Below are 26,145 nucleotides of genomic sequence, written 5' to 3' on the forward strand. Positions count from 1 at the left end.
TCTTCAAAATGATGAGGTAGACTTATTAATTCTCTGAACTCCCTTTCTGCAGTAAAATTTTGTGGCTTAACAAGTTTCTGATCTGAAAAACTTTGAATCTGTGTGTCCTAAACTGTGACCTACAGAATATGGAATATCAACTGACTAAATGCCCCATTCTAGGAATATTATAAGAATTGCTTATTTGCAGTTTATAAAACAGCTATATCTCTTAAGTTAAAACTGATTTTTGTCAAGATTTAAGCTCTCAAATATCAGCCTTTTTCCAATACTAAATGTTGTTCTTTTTAAAGAGCCTAGTACCAGTCATGCAAATTTAAACTGTGGCTATTTTAAAGCTTTTATTTATTTATTTTTACTGCCATGTCCAATCAAGGATATATCCAGTAACTTTTTGTTGTTGATGTAATACTTCAGAAGTTTTCTGATTCATTAGCTCAGGCCAATCCAGAATATGTTGGTGTCACAACAGTTATCCATCATAGAAGCTCAGGCTAGTTTTCAGTATCTCCTATATCTAAAAAATAATGATAAATGATTCATTAATATGGGGAGTTAATTCAAGAAAACTTATTTCAGTATTTGGCTTGCATTTAATGAATTACTTAAACAAATGATAATGGTGGTTGCCAAATTAAAACAAAGTGTATTTTTAAGTCTAGACAGAGAATAATTTTAACTGTATTTTTAAAGCACTTTTAAGTAGCAGTATATTTTGAAATATACCTAGGTGTGAGAATAATGTAATTATGTTTTTAAACTTGAAAAAAAAAGTTTGTCTTTTTTATGACTAGACCACTATTTGAATACTAACCTTCCAGTAACCATAGAAAAAAAATGAAAGAAAGTTACAGTGGGGCCTTGACTTATGAGTGTCCGGACTAGCGAGTTTTTTTGAGAGACCAGCTGTCTCTCAGCCGATTTTTTGCATTGAGTTGATAGAGTAATTTGAGTTAACGAGCTCCTTAACGAGCTCGGTCTCGGAACGAATTAAACTCGTAAGTCAAGGCCCCACTGTATTACATGACCCAGTATTCATTTTGAATAGAACCTGCCTCCATATGGATGAATATTCTCTACAAATGGGAATTTCATTATTCTTATTTTTAAGGAAAATTGTCTCAACTAAAACTCTTTTATTTTCAACACTGTGATTTTATTTTGACAAATGTTTTTGCCAAAATTGTTATTTTATATTATTATAAACAGTTCTGTGGGTTCAATACAGTTCTGATTTTTCTCAGCTGTTTGGTATGGAGGGTGATGTACACAATAGGGAATAATGATAGATCCATATATTTAAAATAGTGGCCTTTGCTTTTATTGCAGTAGTCTGGTGCAGAACCTTGAATGTAGATAGATTTAGGTTCCCCAGTGAGCTTTCACTGTGATGATTTCATCAGTGAGAGTGGTGTGGTGAGGTGGGAGACTACAGGCCTGCCCCTACCATTATGTGCGTGATTTTTGCATTAAATCACTTCATCCTCTGGGCTTTAGTTGCCTCTTGGCTAAAACTCAAAGGCCAAGCCATGGAATCTCTAAAGTCCTTTCTCTGTCATTCTGTGTTTCTAAACCTACTCTAAATCTCAAATAGCTCACCCACAAATACACAGCAACTATTTGCAAAACAATGCAGTAAGGCAGGTAGTCCCATCTAAGAGAGTTCTTGTTTTTAAATTAGTCCTTTCTTTGTTATTTTTTAATGTTTTTTTAAATTATTTTTAGAGAGGAAGGGGTAGGGATAGAGAGATAGAAACATCAATGAGAGAGAAACATCATCAGTTGGCTGCCTCCTGTTTGCTCCCTGCTAGGATGGAGCCCGCAACCCCAGGCATATGCCCTGACTGGGAATCGAACCAGTGACCTCTTGGTTCATGGGTCAACACTCAACCACTGAGCCACATCAGTGGGGCTCCTTTCTTTATTTTTTTAAACTTAAATTTCTTAAGTAATTATAGACAAGTTAATTAAATCTACTAAATCTTTTTGAGTTTCAATTAAATGTTTTATGATGCTGATGTGTGTGCTGTCCGTTGTAATGTGTGTGTTAAGCTTAAAGAATTATTTAAGTGTGCTGTTTGAGAAACAAAATGCATGTCCTTTGTGTTTATTTTTTTTCCTGCCAGAGAGATGATGAGGATGGTGATGATATGGATAGTTATCAGGTATTGCTGCCGTCAATCCTGTGGCATGGGGCACAGCTGCTGCTAATTGCCAGCACCCGCAAAGCAGAGAGCAGGGAGGAGGAAGGAGGAGCGTAGAGCAAGAAAATGCAGTTTTTCCACTTGCTTTTGATTTGCTTTAAATGTAATCAGGGATACAATACTGCCTCTATATAGATTTCTCTGTCAGCTTAAAATTTATAACCAAATACTGCTATTTTGCTATGCCATCTCAAATTACTAGCTTATAAAGCCTTTCTAAGCAAGACCATGATTGCTGTATTAAATTGATGACATTAAAATTTGTGCAGTTATCCATCCATGTTCTCTAAGTAGATTGTCTTTCCTACGAGAAACTACACTTAGCTCCTTACATCCAAGAGAGTAGTATTGTTCTAATATGCCATTTTACTTTAAGAGACTTTTGTTGGATAAAAAAATTGAAGACATTTTATGCACACGGTTTTGTTTTGTTTAGCCAGTTTTCTTCTCTCATCAAGGCCAAGCTTAGTTACCTATAACCTGGAGAACTTAAATCTCAACTTTTTAATATGTGCAAATGTGAGGTTTTACCCAGTCATCACTGACTGACCTGCTATCATGAATGAGCAATAATAGCAATGGTCAAGGCAGCAAACTAGGATGGACTATTTGGGGTTTGGTTCCCAGTCTCTCTATTAATTCTCCACATAAGCTTAAAAAGCATGTTTTCCTGGTGTGCCTTCCTGTGCTTAATATGTGTGTGCATTGTAGGTAGAGCCTCAGAAGTCTGCAGGTGTCTGCTCTGAATGTAGTGTTTTAAGGGTTAGATTAGAATTAAGCAAGTTAGCACATTTTGAATAGAATTATGGGTTCTTTCCCTCATCATAATTTTACTAAGAAAGGAAACAAGCAAGCAAAAACAAAGTATGAGAAAGATCCCCATGGATCTCAGCAACACCATTAACTCACTCCTGCAGCTGTCTGCGCTTCCTGCCACGTATACACGTGAAGTCCATTGGCTTGCTGCTGGGAGTTATGAGAGCATGGCTGACTGCATGTTGGGTTTTTGCATGGGATATTTTTGTTACCTCATGGTAGGGGCAAATTTGAAGGTTCTCTGCTGATCATCCTTTGCGTTCCAGAAAATACGGGTCATCAGGCCATTGAACTGTGAACTATGAAAATACCTGTCATTTTCCATTCCATTTGCTGTTACATGGTTTGGGCTCTGTTCGTGGTGTCCTTCAGCTGAGAATTGCAAATCTTTCAGATGAATAGCTACAGCTTCAGCACACACAAGCACACACACACCATGTAGGAATCATCCAACAGCTGGTGTAGTTTGAGCCTCTCTTGCTTTTAGGTACAATTATCCTTTTGGAAAATCTTGGGCTCTGATTTCTGAGTAATGGGATTCTCGATCAGCATGCAGTGTTTGCGAGGCCTCTTTGCTTTCTTGCATATTAATCACACAGCAATGTTCAATGGCCTTTCCTAATGAAAAGTTTCTAATCAATGAAACATCTTTTTTTTTTTAAAGAAATACTAGTTGTTTATGCACTTTACAGAAAAATGCTTCCCTTCCCTCATGTCAGGAAGAAGACTTAAACTGTGTAAGAGAGAGGTGGTCTGATGCACTCATTAAGCGACGAGAATACTTAGATGAGCAGATTAAAAAAATCAGCAATAAAAAAGGTATGTGAGATTAAACTCTTTCCCGAGAGTAGCTTTTTCACTTGTAGACAATTGCAGTGGGTTGCTTTCTTCCCTTTGTTGGATAATTGTATCTTAGTTTTTAACCTTATAACAATTATAAATATTTGTGTGTTATATTGTACAGTGTTAGCTTAAGAAGGCTCTGAGTTTGAAATGAATACATTTTTATAAAACTCTGAGTTAACTGTGATATTAAATGTTAAACTGAAATTATGTTTTGATGAATGCAAATATGATCAATACTATAATTCAGTAATGAGCTATTTCAGGCTCAGAACATGGAACTGACAGCAGCTAAAGGGTCACTTCTAAAAGCACAGCCTTTGGCAGGTCAGCCCCAGCTACTGTTGGGAGGTAGCCATGCACTTAGCCAAAGCTGGCTGCAGCTGCAGCCACTGCCTGAGCTCCAAGAATGCAGTCCGCTTATGCTGGCAACTGCCTCCTGGATTTCAGAGTATAAATATGCTCTTGAAACCGGTAGTCTCACATCCTCACTTTATGATTTACTCATTGCGGATGATTCAGCACCAAAGGACACATCACACTTAATCCCCTTCATGAAGAAGTTAGCCAAAATTCTCTCCCAGTACAACATCTCGGCTCAACGTTCATAGTGTCCTTTGTGCATGTGCTCCACCTGCTCATAAAAACTCACTATGTCCAGGTAGCTCCAGAGTTGTATCATAGGTAAGAGGATTTCAAAATATATCAGATAAAATCTCTTCATAATGCATATGGAGGAAAATAAAGTTAGTTTTGCAGGGTGCGGCATATGGTATTCTTTAATTCTCTATATAAAATGGTGTGTAGTTTTTATAAAGCAATGTCACATCCATCATTTTATTTGATCGTTCCAACAAATGCATGAAGTAGATACGGCTTGATTATACCTTTGTGAAAGAGTAGGAAACTAGACTTATCTATTGAATCACTTCTTCAAATTTTATAGAACCAGTAAAATAACCCAAGTCTTTTAATCTCTGTTCCAATGCTCCTTCTACTCTCCTGGTTTGTGGTTCATTACCTAGTGTCCTAGCCTCTCCAAGCCCAACTGGGTGCTCAGGCTTGAACTTTAAAGCCTCAAATCCTTTGTGATGTAGCAGATGTTCAAGCCATGTATGGATATCACCAAGTACTCATCTATTTTAAATGTAGAAATTGTACTTTTTCCGTTCTTGGTACTCATTCCCTCACTCTGCCCCACAGAGAAAACCGAGGACGAAGTGGAGCGGGAAGCCCGGCTTGTGGAGCAGTGGGTGGGGCTGACTGAGGAAAGGAACGCGGTGCTGGTGCCAGCCCCAGGCAGTGGGATCCCCGGGGCACCTGCCGACTGGTAAGTCCACCCTTCCGTCTGTGCAGGTCTGACAGGATGGTTCAGAGGGCCTGTGGCAGGAGTCACGCAAGTGACTTTCCCGGATTATCACGGGAAATGTTAAACAGCATGAGCTGCCCAGGGAAGGGGCACCCGTCTCCAGTGCCACATTCCCATTTTTTCCTCCCTACCGCAGACGACTTCCTCTCACAGGAAGCCAGCGAGCATTTATTACCTGGCCAGGAATCTAATACCACACTCCTCAGTTCCTCTGCATGAGCAACTTGGACGTGGTGTCCTGATCTCCAGAAATTCTCTCATTTTGGCTCAAAAGAAGAGTGTTTCCAGGGTGTAGTCAAAGAGGGCAGAAGATATATCTAAACTACAATCAGTTAATCGATTGATATGTCAGTCCTCATGCTCATAAGAAACAGGGTGATATCCTTGACTCTGCATCCAATAGATATGGCTATGGTTTCCAGCTATAGCTCTTAAGTGTTGTTCACTTACCTTCTCTGAGGCTTCATTCTTTTTGTTTTTTTAATTTTATTTCTTAAAGTATTACAAAGAGTATTACATATGTCTCCTCCCCTCCCCCCCCGCCCTTGACATTCCCCCGGCCTCCCCTACCCCCCAGTGTCTTGTGTCCATTGGTTATGCTTATATGCATGCGTACAAGTCCTTCGGTTGATCTCTCACCCCTCCCCCGCAACCCTCCCCAGGCTTCCCACTGTAGTTTGACAGTCTGTTCAATGCTGCTCTGCCTCTGTATCTATTTTTGTTCATCAGTTTATAATGGTCTTTATTATCCATAAATGAGTAAGATCATGTGGTATTTTTCTCAGCTTCCCAGGGGCCGTCCCAGCCTCACAGGGGCTGTCCCAGCCTCACAGGGGCCATTTCAACCTCACAGGGGCCGTCTCAGCCTCTAGGGGGCTGTCTCAGCCTCACAGGGGCCACCTCAGCCTCACAGGGGCCATTTCAACCTCACAGGGGCCGTTTCAGCCACACAGGGGCTGTTTCAGCCTCACAAGGAGGCTTCATTCTTAATCATTAATGGGGTTACCTTTATGATACTGTTGTGAAGATTAGAGATAATATATACAAATACCTTATTTATAGGGCTCATTCATTGAAGGGTAACCGCTGCTGCTGCTGCTTATTCTCATTCTTATTCTTAAGAATATATCCTAGCCCTGACCGATTTGGCTTAGTGGATGGAGCGTTGGGCTGTGGACCGCGGGGGGCGGGGGGGGGGGTCGGGTTTGATTCCTGTCAGGGGCATGTACCTTGGTTACGGGCATGTCCCCCGTGGGGGGTGTGCAGGGGGCGGCTGATTGATGTTCCTCTCTCATCGATGTTCCTCTCTCATCGATGTTTCTAACTCTCTATCCCTCTCCCTTTCTCGCTGTAAAAAATCAATAAAATATATTTAAAAAAAAAAAAAGAATACATCCTAGGTGTTTAGGAGAAATCGGATTTCTTTTGAACTCATACCCAGGTCATCTCTTTTGGACAGGCGCAGAAACATTGGTGATGTTGCTTGTGTCTATAATGATGAATGGAAGTGTAATTGATTTCATGGGATTATGTAACTAGAAAATCTGAATTTGCAGACACAGAATTTTTAACCTGATGTTTCTCCCTGCAGATTTTCCTCTGTGCTGGAATCCTATAGGTCACATGCAGCATGTGGCAGCCACTTGTGATAAACAGCCAGCCCAGTCCCCTTGTGTTCTGCTCTTTGAGGCCCTCTTTAGACTGTTTTACCTCATTTGTAAAATGTAGAGTCCTGGTCCCCTTTCTAATTATTCTGATTTGGAAGAAAAAGGATGTGCCCAGGACTTTCATTTTAAGAGCGCTACCCTCCCTATCCCCGGCCCCACCCCCCCGGGCCCCACAAGCTGACTCCGATGCAGATTGGCAAGTTTTTGATGAAACACGGCTTTGGTCTTTCCTGCACACAACTCTACCTCCTTTCCTCCATCTTTCATTCTCTCCTTCTTTGAGCTTTTCAATATTGTCTTTTTTGTATACTTCCTGTGGTCTTTGATCCTGTCCCCTATTCCCACTGTAACAACATCCCCTTCTCTTTTCCCCATCACTAGAATTATTTTTAGAAAGGCTTCAAATAATCTTTGTCTCAGTTGATATGTAATTCATATATACAACTGGTAGTTCTTTATATAAGTCACATAATTACCATGGTTTGTGTTAGTAGGAATGTCAAGAATGTGAAAATATTTTATTAATGGAACCTGTATCTCCAAGAGCATGGTTCTCCTCTGCATCCGTGCCTCTGTGCTGTCTGATTACCTATCAAGATGTAAAACACATATTTGGTTGTGATTAAATTTTGTTATTAAATTTAGGATCCCTCCACCTGGAATGGAAACTCACATACCAGTTCTCTTCCTTGATTTGAACGGTAAGTAGACCTCTAACTGTCTAGGGGTTATCACATTTAATTAAGGTTTGTAATCTCTTTGGACCCACATGATTTTGATCCTTATTGAATCACTTTTCTAATTACTCATATGCCATATCTAGGCGATACTGTTAGTCCAACTAAATGTATACGGCCATGACATGTAGAGCATTGGAAGAAAGATTTGGATATTTAATCTTTAAAAGAGAGATTGAGAACTTCATACAGAAACACTACTGCAGTTATTGCTCTGAAATGTTAACAAACGTGGAAATTACCTGAGAAAATAATCACCCTCAGAGACTCTGAATCTCTAGGCTTTGCAAGGGAGTAGGCATCTGCATTTCTGACTAGTGTCCTTTGCTCCCACCACAGTGGTGTTGGTACCAGAACATGACAGTCCCCCTACGTTAGAATTGTCCTTTACTGTAGCAATTAGATCAAAACTGGGTGAATCTAGAACAGTGGTTTTTAATATGTTTTAATAGTAAAATCCATTTTCACAATGAAGTCTTAAATGGAACCCCAGGCATAGAAAACAAAAGCAGAGTTGCTGAGTCTGGGGATAGAGAGGCTCTGGCAAGCCCTTGTGCAAGGCCGTTGGGATCCTCAGCCCACAGCCTCAAAACCTCTCTTCTGGAGGGAAGTCCAACAGTGGATGGATGGCAGGCATGAGGAGATTGGCTTTGGCTCTTCATATGAAGAATTTTTTAAAAGCCTAGAAGTAGACTGTACCTCATGAAGTGGTGAGTTCCCCATTATTGGAGGTGCACAAGCAAAAACTGGATGACCACTTACAGAGATTTGTGAAGGGTGAGTCCCGCTTTGGTACGACATTGGAAGATTATCAGATTTCTCCAAAGTGCTCAGGACTTTGATTCTAAATTGATAATTGAACTTCTCTAAATCTAATTTAGTGTAAGTTATATAAGTAGGACAACAAACCTAACACTAGGTTACAGGAGGAATTGGTATCAGAAACCAGCAAAATTTTAAGTTGTGTATATGTAATAAAAATATTTGCTCCTTGGACTACATATAGAATAAATTCAATTCGTTTGGTAGGAGACTCACAAAGACAACTTTTGGCCCCACGGCAGAGTCTGTAAAGAATAAACATGATTGTGAAGGAGTATTGGAGTCTACATCAACTGCGGATAGGGAATAAGAGAAAAATTGAACATCTTACATGTAAACATCTATTTGGTCTTAATTAAAAACTGACTTCCCCCCCACTTTTGTTTCTGTGCCCTGGTCTTGGTTAGCGGATGACCTCAGTGCCAATGAACAGCTTGTGGGTCCCCATGCCTCAGGCGTGAACTCCATCCTGCCCAAGGAGCATGGCAGCCAGTTTTTCTACCTGCCCATCATAAAGCACAGTGATGAGGAGGTAATTGATCCCCAAAGTTCTCTTTAAGGGTTTCATGTGCCTGTGGGCCTGTCTTCCCATTAAACTACTATGGTCTGCTTTGGGGAGGAGGACTGGGAACTTTTAAAAAAATAGAACTTGTGGTTGAGGACAATATTATTCAGTTGAGTTGCATTTATTTTCTTTCTCTAGTGCAGTGGTTCTCAACCTTCTGGCCCTTTAAATACAGTTACTCATGTTGTGACCCAACCATAAAATTATTTTCGTTGCTACTTCATAACTGTAATGTTGCTACTGTTATGAATCGTAATGTAAATATCTGATATGCAGGATGGTCTTAGGCGACCCCGGTGAAAGGGTCGTTCGACCGCCAAAGGGGTTGCAACTCACAGGTTGAGAACCGCTGCTCTAGTGGGTGATATAACTGACTTGTGTCTTGTTTCCATCTCTCCATCCTTCTCCCTTTTCTAGGTTTCAGCCATAGCCTCTTGGGACTCCTCGGTGCATGATTCTGTTCACTTGAATAGGGTCACTCCCCAGAATGAAAGGATTTACTTGATAGTGAAGACCACAGTCCAGCTCAGCCACCCGGCTGCCATGGAGTTAGTGTTACGAAAACGGATTGCAGCCAATATTTACAACAAGCAGGTAGTATGGGGCCTGATTCAGCAATTGCATAGATTTTTCCCTTCTGTCACAAAGTAGTGTTTGTGATGTTAACACCGTGGATGTGCAGATTGTTACCATGCTGGCCACGTTACTGTCTGATTCGCATTTATTCAAAATAGTGGGGTCTGAGGATAGCAAAGTTAATGTCATCCACAAGGACTTTCCACCTTGATCGATTTGAGACCCATAATCCTAGCAGGCAATGGAGCTATGAGATTTTACTGTTTAAAGGGTTAAGCGCCGGGTCCAAAAGGATTAGTGACAAAAGCAGGACAAAATGCAGGCCCCAAATAAATCCCTATTCGAATGCCTCCCCAAGTCTCAACTCAGAGGCACTGTCCACAAAACTGATCCTGTCCAGTTTTCTTCTGATCATGCCAGGATAGACTGATTCAACCTTGGCATGATCAGAAGAAAGGCAGCAAATGGGAGAGAGAAGCAACCACAATAAAAACCCTGAGAGGCTGCAAATTCTATACTCTGCCCAAATAATAGCAGGACATCATTGTTCCTCAGGGGTGGGCACAGAGATTTTTTTTTCTGTTTTTTTCTGTTCCTTTTCTGTTGTTGTTGTTATTCTGTTTTGAGTATTGTGAATGTATCAAAAACAGTGATTGGTAATGCTTTTACAATTTGTACAAAACCAAATAACTTATATTTTCAGATCACTTCATTCAGTTTTCCTTTTCTACCAGAGTTTCACCCAGAGTTTGAAGAGGAGAATGTCATTGAAAAATATATTTTATTCCTGCGGTGTAACCTATGAAATAGTATCCAATATACCAAAGGTAAAAATAGATACTACTTTTTTTATTTTTTTTTATTTTTTTTTTTAATTAAATCTTTATTGTTCAGATTATTACATTTGTTCCTCTTTTTTCCCCCCCATAACTCCCCTCCTCCCAGTTCCCGCCCCACCCTCCGCCCTCACTCCCCACCCACTGTCCTCATCCATAGGTGCACGATTTTTGTCCAGTCTCTTCCCGAATCTCCCACACCCCTTTCCCCCCCAGGAATAGTCAGTCCATTCCCTTTCTATGTCCCTGATTCTATTATAATCAACAGTTCATTCTGTTCATCAGATTATTTATTCACTTGATTCTTAGATTCACTTGTTGATAGATGCATATTTGTTGTTCATAATTTGTATCTTTACCTTTTTCTTCCTCTTCCTCTTCTTAAAGGATACCTTTCAGCATTTCATATAATCCTGGTTTGGTGGTGATGAACTCCTTTAGCTTTTCCTTATCTGTGAAGCTCTTTATCTGACCTTCAATTCTGAATGATAGCTTTGCTGGATAAAGTAATCTTGGTTGTAGGTTGTTGGTATTCATCACTTTGAATATTTCTTGCCACTCCCTTCTGGCCTGCAAAGTTTCTGTTGAGAAATCAGCTGACAGTCGTATGGGTATTCCCTTGTAGGTAACTGAGTTTCTTTCTCTTGCTGTTTTTAAGATTCTCTCTTTATCTTTTGCTCTTGGCATTTTAATTATGATGTGTCTTGGTGTGGTCCTCTTTGGATTCCTTTTGTTTGGGGTTCTCCGCGCTTCTTGGACCTGTAAGTCCATTTCTTTCACCAGGTGGGGGAAGTTTTCTGTCATTATTTCTTCAAATAGGTTTTCAATATCTTGCTCTCTCTCATCTTCTGGCACCCCTATAATTCTGATGTTGGTACGCTTGAAGCTGTCCCAGAGGCTCCTTACACTATCCTCGCATTTTTGGATTCTTTTTTCATTTTGCTTTTCCGGTTGGATGTTTTTTGCTTCCTCGCATTTCAAATCATTGACTTGATTCTTGGGCTCCTCTGGTCTGCTGTCGGGAGTCTGTATAATATTCGTTATTTCAGTCCGTGTATGCTTAATTTCTAGTTGGTTCCCCAATATAAGATCGAGGGTCTTATTAGTTTTCTTGTAGATCTCATTAAGTTTATCGGCGGCTTCTAAACAGTTCTTGAGAGACCTTAAAAGTGTGGTTCTGAACTCTATATCTTCCATTGACAATTTTGTCCTGTTTCTTTGTCTCCGCATTTTGTTATGCTTCCTTGGTGCACCCCCTAGTGGTCTTTGTTCGCAGTCTTATAGTTAAATCTTGATTGTTGTAGCTAATTCCAGGGAGGGTTTGACCTCCAGGCCAAGTGGCTATGAGAATCAGCTGTGTCAGCAGTGAGAGAACTTCTGTCCTCTAGGGAGGTGCTAATCTGGCGTTTGCCTGAGGCTGTCCGACAAATGCCTGTGTGCAGGGCTTGGGCGGGGCGGGTCGCACAGGATCAACAGGGTGGGCCGGAGAGAGCAGTTATGGCGGCTCTCAGTCCTGTCCCCAGGGGCTCTGCCTCTCTGAGTCCCAGCACCTGCTGCAAAGCTCAGAGAGAAAGCTGCACTCGCTCTGACCGAAGCCAGACAGTCCCGTTTGAGTCTGGGTTCCTAAAGACTCGCCCGGATCTGGAGCTCAGAGTCTGCGACTCCCTCCCGATTGAATACGCCAACCGCGCCCTCCGCCGCCAGCCCGCTCCGTGCACTCCGCACCTCAGAATTTGACTTCAGCACTGCGCCTCCTCTGAGTGTCCGTATGCGTTTCTCTTTCCTCCTAGTTGTAGGACTTCCACTCAGCCGGCGTTCCTGTGGTTCTGGGTGATGTCCCTTCGTTTTTTGGTTTCACTTTTGAAGTAGTTGTTCAAAGCAGCAAACTCCGGCGTTAACCTATGCCGCCATCTTGGTTCTCCAAAAAAAGATACTACTTTTTTTAAAGATCGCAATGCTAAATAATGGAAAATGTTCTCAAAACTTTTAAATCATTTTCTCACCAAAGTCTTGATAAAAAAAATATATACTGTTCATCTAGAAGTATTATAATTGTCTTCTTGTCACTTTAGGCAACAGAGGAGATTGAGGACCGGGAGACACTGGCCCTCATGGCAGCAAGGAGTGAAAATGAAGGCACGTCAGATGGAGAGACATACATTGAGAAGTACACGCGTGGCGTGCTGCAGGTGGAGAACATTTTGAGCCTTGAGCGGCTCCGGCAGGCAAGTAACTCGGCCAGAGGGTGAGTCACCAGCCTTCACCACAAATGGACAAAGATGAATTTACCAAACACCTTTTCTCTATACCAGTGGTTCTCGACGTTCCTAATGCCGCGACCCTTTAATACAGCTCCTCATGTTGTGGTGACCCCCAACCACAAAATTATTTTCGTTGCTACTTCATAACTGTAATTTTGCTACTGTTATGAATCGTAATGTAAATATCTGATATGCAGGATGTTATTTTCATTGTTACAAATTGAACATAATTAAAGCATAGTGATTAATCACAAAAACAATATGTAATTATATATGTGTTTTCTGATGGTCTTAGGCGACCCCTGTGAAAGGGTCATTCGACCCCCAAAGGGGTCGTGACCCACAGGTTGAGAACCGCTGCTCTATACCTATCTGAGAAGGAACACTTGAGTAGCGGTCTCATTAGAAAAAACAGTTACTTTGACAAAATATATAGTTAGAGGTATTTCTTCTACATTTCCTTTGCTCATCTATAAAAAGTTTGACAACATAAATTTCTTTAATTCAGCAATTTTTCTGGTTTTATTTATGAAAAATATTTTTGATAGATTAAGCAAAAAAATTAGTGGGTACAAAAAGTTTCCAGTTTTGTGAATATGGGGGAGCGTGTATGGGATTGAAATGATCTTTAGTTCTGTATTTCTAAGTCATCCACAATAAACATACGTTACTTTTGTCATCAAATGAGGAAAATTAATATTATTTCCAAATTTACAGGCAGTCACAGTCAAAGAAGCACTTTCCACCAAAGCCCGGCACCTGCGGAGGAGCCTCAGCACACCGAATGTGCACAATGTGAGCACACCCTGCAGGGTCCGGGGCGGGCATGTCCCACAGCAGGGCACCGGAGGTCGGGGTTTATAGGTGCGAGTAGAACATCCGGCTCCGATGTGGGCGTCCCAAACTGCCACGCCCACTCCTCGGTCCAAGGGAAGCACGCCTGAGGGCACAGCTGTGTAACGTGATGGACCTTTAGTGGAATCTTGCAAACACTGGACAGTAGAGAAAATGAAAGCGTGAGAGCTACTATTAGGAAATTGTAGCTCTTATATTAAAGAGAAGAGTAAAAAATAATGAGAGGAACATCTATCTTACAAAGGAAAGAAAAACCACCTATGAAGTATTCTACCTTCCCCCATATGCACACATACAAATTGAACCTAAATCTGATCAGAGCTCTAGATCTATTAATATTTACAAGGGCTAGAGGAAAATGTTAAATGACACCATGGGGATTCGATGAGCAAAATCCCGACTATGGGGAATGTAGCAGAAAGAATGACCTAGATAGAAGGGAAAACTCATAAATTAAAAGAGATAAGATATATCCAATTGCGATGTATGAACTATTTTGATCCAGATTCAGGGTTAACTGTGAAATGTTTATGAGACATTTGAACACTGACTAGATATCTGACACTATTCAGGAATCACTTAACTTTTTAAAATGTGATAACGCTATTATACTTATGGTTTTTACTTATAGTTTTTAAAGGAGGAGGAGTAATTACTTATTTTTAAGAGACTCAGAAAAACATTTATGAAAAAAATTTTTGTTAGAAAAATCAATATTTTTTAAAAGAAGGTAATAATAAGTATTAGAACAGAATTATAAATTCAATAAAGAAGGAAATAAATATCAAAAAGAGGTATATCAAATAGAAGAGAAACAAAACTATGAAAAATGGTAGTTTTTTTAAAAAACTGGTCAAATGGATTGACTTGTATTTTTATTGATTGGGGCAGAAAAGAAACTATGAGAAAAGTTAGTAATATTGGAAATAAAAAGGAGCTTATCACTACAGAGAGAACAGAGATTTAGACATCGTAAGAGCAAACCATCCTATATAATAAAGAGGTAATATGCAAATTGACCCTCACACTCTCACAAGATGGCTACCTATGACCAGGCCGGCAGGGGGGTTAGTGAGGGACAACCAAACACCTGAACAAGCAGGCTGCATGGGGCAACCAGGCCGGCAGGGGGATTAGTGAGGGATGACCAAAAACTGAACAGCAGGTTGTGTGGGGCAACCAGACCAGCAGGGGGACCATGAGGGGCAACCAGGCTGGCGGGGAGGGGGGGCAGTTGGGGGCAAACAGGCTAGCAAGGGGCTGGGGGACAGTTAGGGGCAACCAGGCCGGCAGAGGGGGGCAGTTGGGGGTGATCAGGCCAGCAGGGGGAGCAGTAAGGGGTGACCAGTCCAGCAGGGAGGGCAGTTGGAGGTGACCTGGCCAGCAACAGGGGGCAGTTAGGGGCAACCAGGCCAGCAGGCAGGTGAGCGATTAGGAGCCAGCAGTCCAGGATTGTGAGAGGGATGTCCAACTGCCGGTTTAAGCCAAATCCCCGGGATCAGGCCTAAACCAGCAGTCGGACATCCCCCAAGGGGTCCTGGATTGGAGAGGGTGCAGGCTGGGCTGAGGGGACACCCCCCCCCCCACCCCGTGCACGAATTTCGTGCACCAGGCCTTTAGTGAATAATAATATGTCAGTAAATGTAAAAGTTTAAACAAAGTGGAAATTTCCTACAAAAAAACCCCACAAAACAGAATCGAGAAGAAATAGGAAATCTGAATCCAGTTATCACCATAAAGAAGGCCTCAACTCATGGGGAGATTATGTATGATGTGAATACACAGTATCAAAAAAATTGGCACATCTTAAACTGATCTATAATTCCCAACATAATTTATTTTAGGATTTGATAAGCTGAGCCTAAAATCCCTATAGAAGAGCAGAGCTGAAGTTGTATGTACCTTATCAACAGGCAGAGACTTCATGCCTCAATATATGCTCAAAGATTCTCAGATACGTGGGGTACGTTTAGGACTAAAGGATGCTGAAATAATACACATGTTAGTACTGATAGTGTGTAGAAAGAGTGGTGCTTAGGGGCAGCAGCAACAAGTTTTATTTCATCATAGTTTATAATAAAAACAATTAGAAGCAGCCTGGATATCCATCTAGAATACAACAAAATAAATTATTAGACTATTGAGGAAGACCATATGTAGTAAGATACCTCTTATATGAATTATAAAAATGTGCAAAATAATGCTATATATTATTTATAGGCATATGTATAATATTACGTAAAACCTGTATGGGAATAATAAACCCCAAATTTAGGGTAGTCATTGCTCCTAGGGGAGGGAAGAAAGAAAGAAGAGAGGAGGTGGTCATACAGGCTTCACTTGTATATGTAACATCATATTTCTTTATACATGTATATATAAAATTTATGTAAAATATATAAGCCACATTGGTAAAACCATTCATCTTTTATAGGTCTCTTCCAGTCGACCAGACCTTTCTGGCTTTGATGAAGATGATAAGGTGTGTACCTGTGGGCATGGCTAGTTTATTAGCATTCTCTAAATTGGGAAAGGTAGGATATCTTGGTGTTTTTAAAATTTCTGGACTTCCCATCTTAATCTTATGCAGATCATTGTCTCCATATGTCCATTTTCAAGTTCAAATACTTGATATGAAACTGCTGCTGTGCCCTAACCGGTTTGGCTCAGCAGATAGAGCGTCGGCCTGCAGATTGGACGGTCCCAGGTTCGATTCTGGTCAAGGGCATGTACCTGGGTTGCGGGCGCTTCCCCAGTGGGGAGTGTGCAGGAGGCAGCTGATAGATGTTTCTTTCTAATCAATGTTTCTAACTCTCTATCCCTCTCCCTTCCTCTGTAAAATATATTTTAAAAAATGTTAATCTTTAAAAAAAAGAAAGAAAGAAACTGCTGCTGTGCACTCTGAGTGTTACATTGTTACTTAGTATATAACACTGCTTTCCATACCAGGGTAATACCACACATAATTGAATATCTGTGTTTATGAGACTAACTTTAACCGGTTTAAGGTGTTACATCCACCGTAACAAAATCACAATTATTTCAAGTGTGTAAAATTAGGGATTTAAAATCAAGGGCATTTGCAACATCATCTTATTCAGCAAACATTTCTTAATTATATATTGTATATAAATTACTAAGCTAGGGACAATGGATGGTTCAGAGTGTAAACACAGATTATGTCCTCAAGAAGTTTAAAATTTAGTTCTTAGAGGCAACCAACTCCTGAGAAGTTGAAGTCAATTAAATAAACTTGTACGATATACAAGAGGAATTTTCTCCCCGAGGATACCAGTATCTTATGCCAGTTTGATACTCTTAAATCTCTGGTATATGCAGAGTAACCATATCACCTAGTTTGCCTGGGGTCGTCCCGGCTAGTGCCTGCTACCCAGGAAAAATTATTAATGGAACCATTTCGCTCTAAAAAGTGTTTCAGTTTGGTCTTTAAATGATTCAGCCTCCTTAGATACATACCAAATTCATAAAAGTGACTGCTTTGGGAGAGTGAGGAAGATGAATGGCACCTGTAAGTCACTCTATTTGTAATGATTTTATTAAATTTTGAACAAATGCAATAAGATACTAACATTTATTCACTCTAAGTATACCTTGTACTTGTATGACAGTACTGGTCATATTTAGGACTTTAATATATGTTTAAAATATTTTATAATAAAAAATAGAGAAAAGTACATACTGCCATCCCATTAAAAAAAAATAGAAAAAAAAAAAAAAACCTCAAATCAGGATTCATTTTTCAATTCAGAGGGATTTTATTACAGCTTAACCCACATTTTACCTTGTAGGGTTGGCCAGAGAACCAGTTAGACATGTCTGACTACAGCTCCAGTTATCAAGATGTAGCGTGTTATGGGACTTTACCCAGGGAGTCACCTCGAAGGAGTAAAGAAGGTAGTGGTGAGATTGTTTTTCTACGTTATCTATATATATAAGAGGCTAATATGCTAAGTGTCCATCCAGGTAATGATGTCACCTAGCAACACCCAGCTTCCTAGCCGCTTTACAGTTTCTTCAGCCCAGAAACACGACTTGCTTCAGAGCCAGGTGGAACCATTTTACACTGTAACCAAATGTCTGTGAAGCATTTTCCCAGGCCTCATCTCATTTGATCCTCACAGAAGTCCTGGAGTAGGTAGATAAGAGACTCGGTGGGATCCTATTTTCTTTTCATTAGCCAGAAAATGGAGACTTAGAAAGCCTAGAAACTTGACCCAACTGAAAAGAAGTAAGAAATGGTGGACCTTGAGAATGACTTCAGGTTTTCTCACTGCACAGAATATAGTCAAACACTGCTGCAGTTAAATATTTTACCCTTTGTTCACCCTGCATAATCTACAATAATAATCTGCTTCATGCTGATATTTACTGCTGTGTTGCTCACAATTACCTAAAAGAGAAGTTGGGGTGCTTCACTGGGCTGGAAAAAGTTTAACTAAATCAGAAAGCAGGTCTAATTAAGCAAGTTTATTCTATATCCATAAAAGGCTAAGTTGACTCATGCATGAGCGATACAAACTAGTATAAAGCTCTCGCTGGCGCCAATCACATGCATGTGTTTTGATCTGTCATTGATTGTGAATTTGGTTGACACTTCTATTATAAAGGGCGAATAGTGATATTAAAGTATTTCTTCTGATTAATTTCTTTTCAATGTGCATGAATTTGTGCACTGGGCCACTAGTTTCTTTATAATTCCTCAGGAAAAGCAGGGAGTAAAATTATTTTATAGATGGCAAATAATAAGCTAGGAAGCTGAAATTCTAGTTTGCTAGATAATCTGAAACTATTTTCTTGAATGGAACATATGTTCACTTATTTCTTTTTGCTTTGTATGCAGTGTATCATTCAAATAATAGGCCTTTTGTGTAACACTTTAGAATTTTCAAATCATTTTTCATACATCATTTCCTGAATTGGAAATCAGTTTTGAGATATATACACAAATCTTATTACATTATGATTAGACTTCATTCTTCCCCAAAAGAATATCCACTTCTGTCATGTTTTTGTACTCAAATTAAAGGATTGTTTAGGAGAACATGTCTCTGATTCCTAACCAATTTTTAAAATGATACCAGAAAGTAATTTAATCAGTGACAACATTATTACCTAAGTATTATCATCTTTCAGTGCCCTGATGGGAACAGCATTCTGTGGATGTGCAAATCAGTTCTATTATCTTACACCTTGTATTTTACTTAAGTGCCATTGTACTAGTGAGCTGGGGAGAAAATATAGGAGGAAAAGAAACCCAAAAATGAAAGAAATGAGTAAAAGCCAGAAAGAAAATTGTCCTTCCTTAGTCATATGGAGAAGGCTTGAGGCAAAAGGGGGCTTGTAAGAAAATTTATACAGTATTCATTCATTATTTATTGAGCCTCTATTTGCTATATGCAATGAAAGATACAAGAAGGTATCATTTGTAGATCTTAAAATCTGACTTTGGAAATGAGATACGTAGAAAATTAGATATTAAATGATGAAGTGCTAAAATGCATGTGCATTCTCAGAACTCTGAGAATTCAGAGAAACAAAATAAGCATGGGTCTAAATTGGTATGGTAAGTGGCGCTTAAGCTGGATCTTGAAAAGGGTAGAAAATTCTTTTTCTCATTTCTTTGAAGACTTTTTTGGATATTGTAGTTGTATCTCCATTCTTTTCTACCTCTGTGTTAATGCTTAGCCATATATTAGCATATTAATGTCTCCGTTACACCAGATACTCCTGAGGCTAGGTTATACTTTGCTTCCTATGTATTGGTTAAAGCGCTCTGTGCCTATAAACCTATGACTTTGTCTTCCCCAGGTTGTACATCAGAGAATCCTCATGCCTTAACAGTCAGCCCCTTTAAAGCATTCTCTCCTCAGCCACCAAAGTTTTTCAAGCCCCTAATGCCTGTAAAAGAGGAGCATAAGAAAAGGATAGCTCTTGAAGCAAGACCTCTTCTAAGCCAGGAGGTAAATGCTTGACTTGTCTGTACCATATACGATAGGAAAGAATCAATCATGTTGCCTGTGGAGAAGTAACAGTTTGCATTAACAAGTTGGATGCTGCATGTAGACATACCTGCATGATCACTTCATGGATCCTATTCTGGAATATCTCTTCCTCAAGCACACAGGGTCATTTTTTAATTTGTTGTAATTGCTGTTGTTTTCTTTGTGTCTATGGATTTTCAAAGTCTTTTTTATCTTTCAAGTGAGAAAGAGATGTTCCTGGGGTGTTTTTTAAAATATTAAAGACTTTCTTTATTTTAATTTGATAAAACCAATTATGCTATTTGCCATAGAATCTGTGTAGTCTTGTCAGATTTCATTAGTAGCTTAACTCAAGCCTCTGAAATTGTTTGCTGCACTACTCATATGTAATAACGGTGTTTGCATCGCTTTTCTAACGTGCACGTATTTAATATGTAATTTGGCTGTTACCATCTTCTGTGTGTGATGCATCTGTGTGTCTTAACCTTTGCAGAGCATGTCTCCATCTCAGGCACATAACCCTGGCTGCACTGTCCCCTCAGGAAGCAATGGCAGCAGCATGCCAGTAGAACACAATAGCAAACGTGAGAAGAAGATTGTAAGTTCTGGAACCGTTTCTGTCATATTGCCTGGTGGTGGGTTTAAGGCCCTTTCATGGTCATCCAAATACTTGAGAGAGAAAAAATTAAGATATGTATTGGGTCTTTGTTTTGTTGCTGTTGTTTTTAAATGTGACCATCGGTAATGAAATTTTGCATGAACATGGCTGTGACCTGTGTTTTTTTCCTAAGTGTTTATTCTACTTAATTGAATTTATTTTTTTTACTTAGTATAAATTTGCTTAGAAAAAAGGGGGAAAGGCACTTTTCATGATTCTAGACTTTATAAAAAGTGTAACAAAGAGATCACTTTAACTAATATTGAATCTTTCTGATGTGCCTGTACATATTGGCCAGATTCTGAAGTTAATCTACCTAGAGGAATTGCACTTACTTGGAGTAAGTAATCATGCATCTAGCTGTGGGTATGTTTGCAAGCTTTCTTCATGTTGCTCGATGCTATTGCCAAGATTGTTCTGTAGTTTGTAGCCACACTCCAGTCCATCATCCCCACTCATCATCATCATCTCTGCATCCCGGATAGCCTTTTAAATTTGCTCTCCAAACATATTCCACATCCCTTGGTGTCAGTCTCGCTTCCCGGTGGCTTATCTATATTTTACCACAGGTAGGTTGGAACTCTACCCGTAAATCCTCATTCCCCAGCACTTTGTTTTCAACTTACAAATTTGAGAAATTGTTTTTAAAACACTGCATACCAGGTACTTTGGATTATAAATGAAACTTCTATTTTAAAAAACAAACAAAAACAACTGGTTGACAGACCTGGAAAGAATTCTCTAATTCTGCATCTAGGCTTTCACTCTCGAGCGGCTTTTCCTAGACTTTGAGAAAGGAAAGCAGCTTGAGCAAGAGGGGCTGCTTGGCGTTGACGTTTGTGTGCGGGCTGCTCTGTGGGCAGTTTCCCTTCCCCGCTGCACCACGGGAGATCCATTCCAGAGGCTCATTATGGGAGGCCCTTTCACAGTCCTGGAATATGCTGCTAATGCACACCGTGTGAAACTAACTAGTTCGGATATGCAGTTGGCCGCTCTGCTGCATGCTTGGGGTGCTAGGGGATCTTAGGAAATGACCTTCTCATTCCTCCTGTGCACTGAGGGAAGGAGAAGAGGCACCATTTCCCCCTCTCCTCTCTGTCCTTCTCTGCTGCCTTTGCCGCTGTGTTCTCCCTGTCCCTCTAGCCCAGTGGTTCTCAGCCTTGGCTGCACATTAGAATCACCTGGGAATCTTTTTAAAATCCTGATTTCTGGGCCTCATCCTCCGGAAATTCTGTTTCTTTGTTATGGGGTGGAGCCACAACATTAGTAACAAAGAAACAGAATTTCCGGAGGATGGGGCCCAGAAATCAGGATTTTAAAAAGATTCCCAGGTGATTCTAATGTGCAGCCAAGGTTGAGAACCACTGCTCTAGCCCCAAGTCCCCATCCAGTTCCTGTGGGAGAGGAGCGTGCACAACAGCAGCTGCTCCTCTGAATCTTAATGAGCTGCTCAGTCACCTGGTTGCCCACCCCCTGCTTAATTAATAAGGGCTGCAGCTGGGGTTAGAAAGGCCAGGTGGCTTTGTTACCCTCAGATTTCTTGGCTCTGTGGCTGATTGGATCTGTTTGTTGACACGGCCCTTACCCACATGGCGCACAGGCACTACATTGAAACTCATTTCAACAACAGGTACACTTGGGTAGAACACATTAAAAGGCAAGTGAATGACCCTTCTGGGCTGCCCAGCAGATAGTTTCGCTGTATTCAGAGTTTGCCTAATAGTTATCTTCTATACTTTAATGTTTTTAAAATAAAACCTACCTCAGGACCTCTGGCTAGCAGGGGTAGACCGGAACCAGCTTCTCTTGACCCGGGAAGTCTCAAGCAGCAGCGAGCCTCTCGTCCACTGAGCAGGACTCGAAGGTACCATCTTACTTGAGAGATGGGCCTCTGCTCTCCTCTGAAGCTATTGAACTATTTATTTTATTTCAGATAGCAGCTTTTCCAGGATGTTTTTATAGACTTTAAGGATATCACTTGCTTGACCTGAGATTCTAGCTTCTTTTTAGGAAGAGTTTATTTCTCCCCTTATAAGTGGATATATACTGCTTTCTTCCTTTGTTCCTAATCCACTTTCTTTTTCCACTCTTGAAAAATGAGAGACTGAATCAATGGTTCAGTCTCACTAAGGGAGTTGGAAATCATTTTTGAGAAGCAATATTGAGACATTGTTCCTTTTATTTTTTAGCCCATGTAATTACCAAAGTAACCTATAATTTCACGAAAAAATATAGTGAATATAGCTATGCTTGGTCCTTTAAAGCAGAATTTTGTTATCATTTAATACAAGTACTTTGTGTCATGTATGAATAAGATAAAGGCAATGGTATTCATTCTGAGTCTAAGTCATGAAGCAGAGAGAAGAGCAGCAAGGAAGTCACTTCTCCCTCTCTCAGGTCTTGTGTCCACAGCATGTGGCTTATTTCTCCCATTTTTCATAAGAAGAAACAAAAGACTTGTTGAGTGACTGGCCCAAGGTCTCACAGTTAATGAGATGTAGGAACAGAGGCTCTGTCCCTCAGCAGAATTGGGCTGGCCCCTGTGACCCCAGAGATAGTGCAGTTTCAGCCACTCCTCTGCTGTACTTTCTAAAAGGTCTGCCCATCTCTTAGCACCACGGACAGACGTACTGGGGGTCCTCGGCTGATACAATCTTTCTGAAGACCGAGACCGTCTCCCTGATGAACAACACAGAGACAATTATAGTGGGAATGAAAATGAGTTTAACACGTGAAACTCCTTGCAGAGTCACTGCTTTATGTGGGTTTTGATTCCTTCTTAGAATCAAGATATTTTTTCTATATGTAAGCTTCAGTTGCATAAAATAAATTGCAAAAATCAAATCATGAAGACTGTAGCTATAGAGAAGCTTGAGAACTTAATTCCATGATCCACTTTTAAGTATAGTTTTCATTCTTCTTGCCTTTAAGACATAGTAGGATGTGCTTAAGTTAGTCTTCTTTAAGCTGCAATGATAAATAATATTTCTGGAATAAAAAGTCTCGTAACCAAATTTCCTTAACATACAGTTTAAGACAATTAAGCCCTCTTTTCTTTTTGAAGACAGGAACTTGATAAACTTTCAGTCTCCTTTTATGTGTTAAATATTTCCTCCATACTCGGTTTTCTTTTTCTGTAATTAGTTGTCCCTGCTGCTTTAGCTTTTCTCCCCACCCCAGCCCCACCCCAAGTGCAGAACTATGTACTCATCTCTATTTGAACTTAACATCTTGGGGTTTTTGTAGACTCTGAAGTTTTACTAAAGGTAATTCTAATCCTTTACAACTAATTTTTTTATCTTTGTGAGTTTGACAAATGTACACCTGTTTCTACATGTTAGATTTGTGATTGAATATTTCATTTGTTGTATTTTAGGATGACAGGCCTTTCCTCAGTCCTCAGAAGAAATAACTTCAGGCATAAAAAGAGCCCCAAATTTTATTTATCTCGCAACAACTAACTCTTTAGTAAAGATACTTGGGCTTGGGGAGTTATATTTCTTTGATTAAGTTAAAAGGAAATTTAGGAGATACAAACACTTGCAATTCAGTTTTGAATCTAAACAAGTCAAGTGAAGAATCTAGAAAACACCGACAAAGGCCACTGATCCAGACAATTATTCCCAATCTTTGTTCCTTTACAAACACTCCCCCAACCCTGGAGAAAGAACACTCTACTCCACACATTGGTTAGCAATGCCACTTAATTTAGAATTCAGCTAAAGATAAGATGGCAAGAGATTAGTGTTGCCAAAAAATGTTTTGCTGATTTCTGGAACTTTATCACTGATATTTGATATTCACCTTTAATTAATAGCCAAGGAATTAAGATTACTGATGCTTTTAAATAATTTATATTCAAGTTATTTTTAAAACTAAATCGTGCTGAAGAGTATTAAATTAGTTTGAGGTATTTAGCATCTAATGAGATTTAAAAGAAAATATTACAATAAAATTCAGTGGATGAAATTTATGTTGGTTTGTGAACTACCATCTGCTATATCAGTGGGGTGTGGTCTTCCTCCTCCTCCGCACCCTTTCTCTCTGCCCCTTTCCACCCCCCTCATCCCCTCCAAGTGTCACTCTGATCAGTAAGGTTGATGTTTGGTTCCAGGAGATTTCCATCCACCAGGCAGTGTCCAAGATTGTTGCTCAACATTGGTATTCCCAGTTCTTGGGACAATGGCTGGCACATAGAGGGTGCTAGATGAATGTTGAATGAAAGTCATATTTTAAAAGAGGAAAGGAATATTTGCAATGTCACGAAATGTTTATAAGGTTAATTAGAAAGGACTAGATAGTAATGTCATTTGTTTTTATTTGAATGTAATATACTCATATGTTTTACATTGTTTTCCACAAAATATAAAAGAATCATTCATTGGGGAAAGAGATTGGGGAGTTGATAACACCCACTTTTGCATATTTACCAATCTTTTTTAAACAGACTTCTAAAGCTGTTTGACAAAGGAGCTTTCCATTTAAATCTTATCTTCCTCACCTTCTAACCAAATCCTCTATCCATGCTTCCCCAAACCTCTGGAAAGGTAATGCCAGTACTTTACAGCCTTCTAATATTTAGTATAGTCCTGAGAATGCATGGAGATTGTGTTCTTAGTTTGCTCTCGGGGCCTTATTTTACTGCCCTCTCTACCATAAAATAGTTCAGAAACCTTTCACAAATCACCTTACGGTTTACCTGCACTGGCTTCCCAAGGCAAGGATTGTAAGAACCAGTAGAGCAGCAGCTCCTCCCTCACTGTCCCTCTTCCTCTCTCCTTTAATTAGAGAAGGAACAACATCCCAGCTGAAGACCAATCGCAAGTAACTAATTCAAGTCCACTGCACTTTGTTCCAACCTTTTTCTTAAACCAGGGGAGCAAAAGTTTCTAATTAGCATGGCATGCACATAGAAGAAATAAATCTTCATATTAGGAGATAATGGGTTTGTGTTCACACATTTCTGAGAACAAGGTACCTGTGTCCATACTGTTGATAAGATTTAACCAAGCTCGAAAGAAAAGGAAAAAAATAAACACTAAGCATGAACGCCTGTAGTAGTAAAGTATTAAAACCTGTCTGAATAGTACAGTTGCTCGAAGGAGCTAATGGCTGACTTCTGCTTCACTTCTATAGGACTCTGAGGAGGAGGACAGTGACCTGGAAGCTCTTAACAGGAAGCTGGCAGGCTCACAGCCTTATGTACCGGTGGAGTTTGCTGACTTCAGTGTTTACAATGCCAGCTTGGAGAACAAAGAGTGGCTTTCTTCTAAAGTAGATTTGACGAACTCAAGGGTCTTGGAGAAAGAAGTATCCCGTAGCCCTACCACCAGCAGTATTACCAGTGGCTACTTTTCCCACAGTGCCTCCAATGCCACTCTGTCCGACATGGTGGTCCCCTCTAGTGACAGCTCAGATCAGCTAGCCCTTCCGACGAAAGACACAGACTCCAGTGAGCATTCTGGACTATCGCTTGGGCACGATCTCAGACCGCCCTCAAACAAAGAGTTGACAGAGCTAGAAAGAGGTTTGGTAAAGGATAAGATCATTATGGTGCCACTCAAGGAACACAGTGCCTTAGCCAAAGGGAGCCCATCATCCCAAAGCATCCCTGAGAAAAACTCCAAAATGTCCTGTAGGACTGGCTCATGTCCAGAACAAGATGCCTGCTCCAGCAGGAACGGCCACGCCGCCCGGGAGTTCTGTCCCCGGGAGGTGACCGTGGAGCACACCACAAACGTCCTCGAGGACCACTCTTTCACAGAGTTCATGGGAGCATCAGACGGGAATGATTTTGAGGCTCTGACAGATTCTGCTGCTGGAGAGATTTCAAGTAGGAAGAACCTACCAAATAAAATGAACAATGAGAGCGTCTCAGATGAGCCCCAGGACCCTGGCCAGCCGCATTCCTTGGCAGAGGATGACCAGGTAATA

The 26,145-nt window shown here is 40.3% G+C and overlaps 1 protein-coding gene across 1 annotated transcript in view; it reads left to right on the top strand.

Moving 5' to 3' along the window:
- KIF13A (kinesin family member 13A) overlaps positions 1-26,145 on the top strand; it is a 199,341-nt gene that overhangs the window by 171,906 nt on the left and 1,290 nt on the right. The window contains 14 exon segments of the mRNA XM_036350606.1: positions 2,127-2,165; positions 3,740-3,839; positions 5,067-5,193; positions 7,545-7,600; positions 8,866-8,990; positions 9,441-9,617; positions 10,334-10,426; positions 12,508-12,660; positions 13,414-13,491; positions 15,986-16,033; positions 17,361-17,466; positions 19,381-19,532; positions 20,047-20,151; positions 25,348-26,145. Of these exon segments, the coding sequence (XP_036206499.1) occupies positions 2,127-2,165; positions 3,740-3,839; positions 5,067-5,193; positions 7,545-7,600; positions 8,866-8,990; positions 9,441-9,617; positions 10,334-10,426; positions 12,508-12,660; positions 13,414-13,491; positions 15,986-16,033; positions 17,361-17,466; positions 19,381-19,532; positions 20,047-20,151; positions 25,348-26,145 (2,157 nt within the window).

Source organism: Myotis myotis, unplaced genomic scaffold, assembly GCF_014108235.1.
Source record: "Myotis myotis isolate mMyoMyo1 unplaced genomic scaffold, mMyoMyo1.p scaffold_m19_p_2, whole genome shotgun sequence".
In the NCBI taxonomy this organism is placed as follows: domain Eukaryota; kingdom Metazoa; phylum Chordata; class Mammalia; order Chiroptera; family Vespertilionidae; genus Myotis; species Myotis myotis.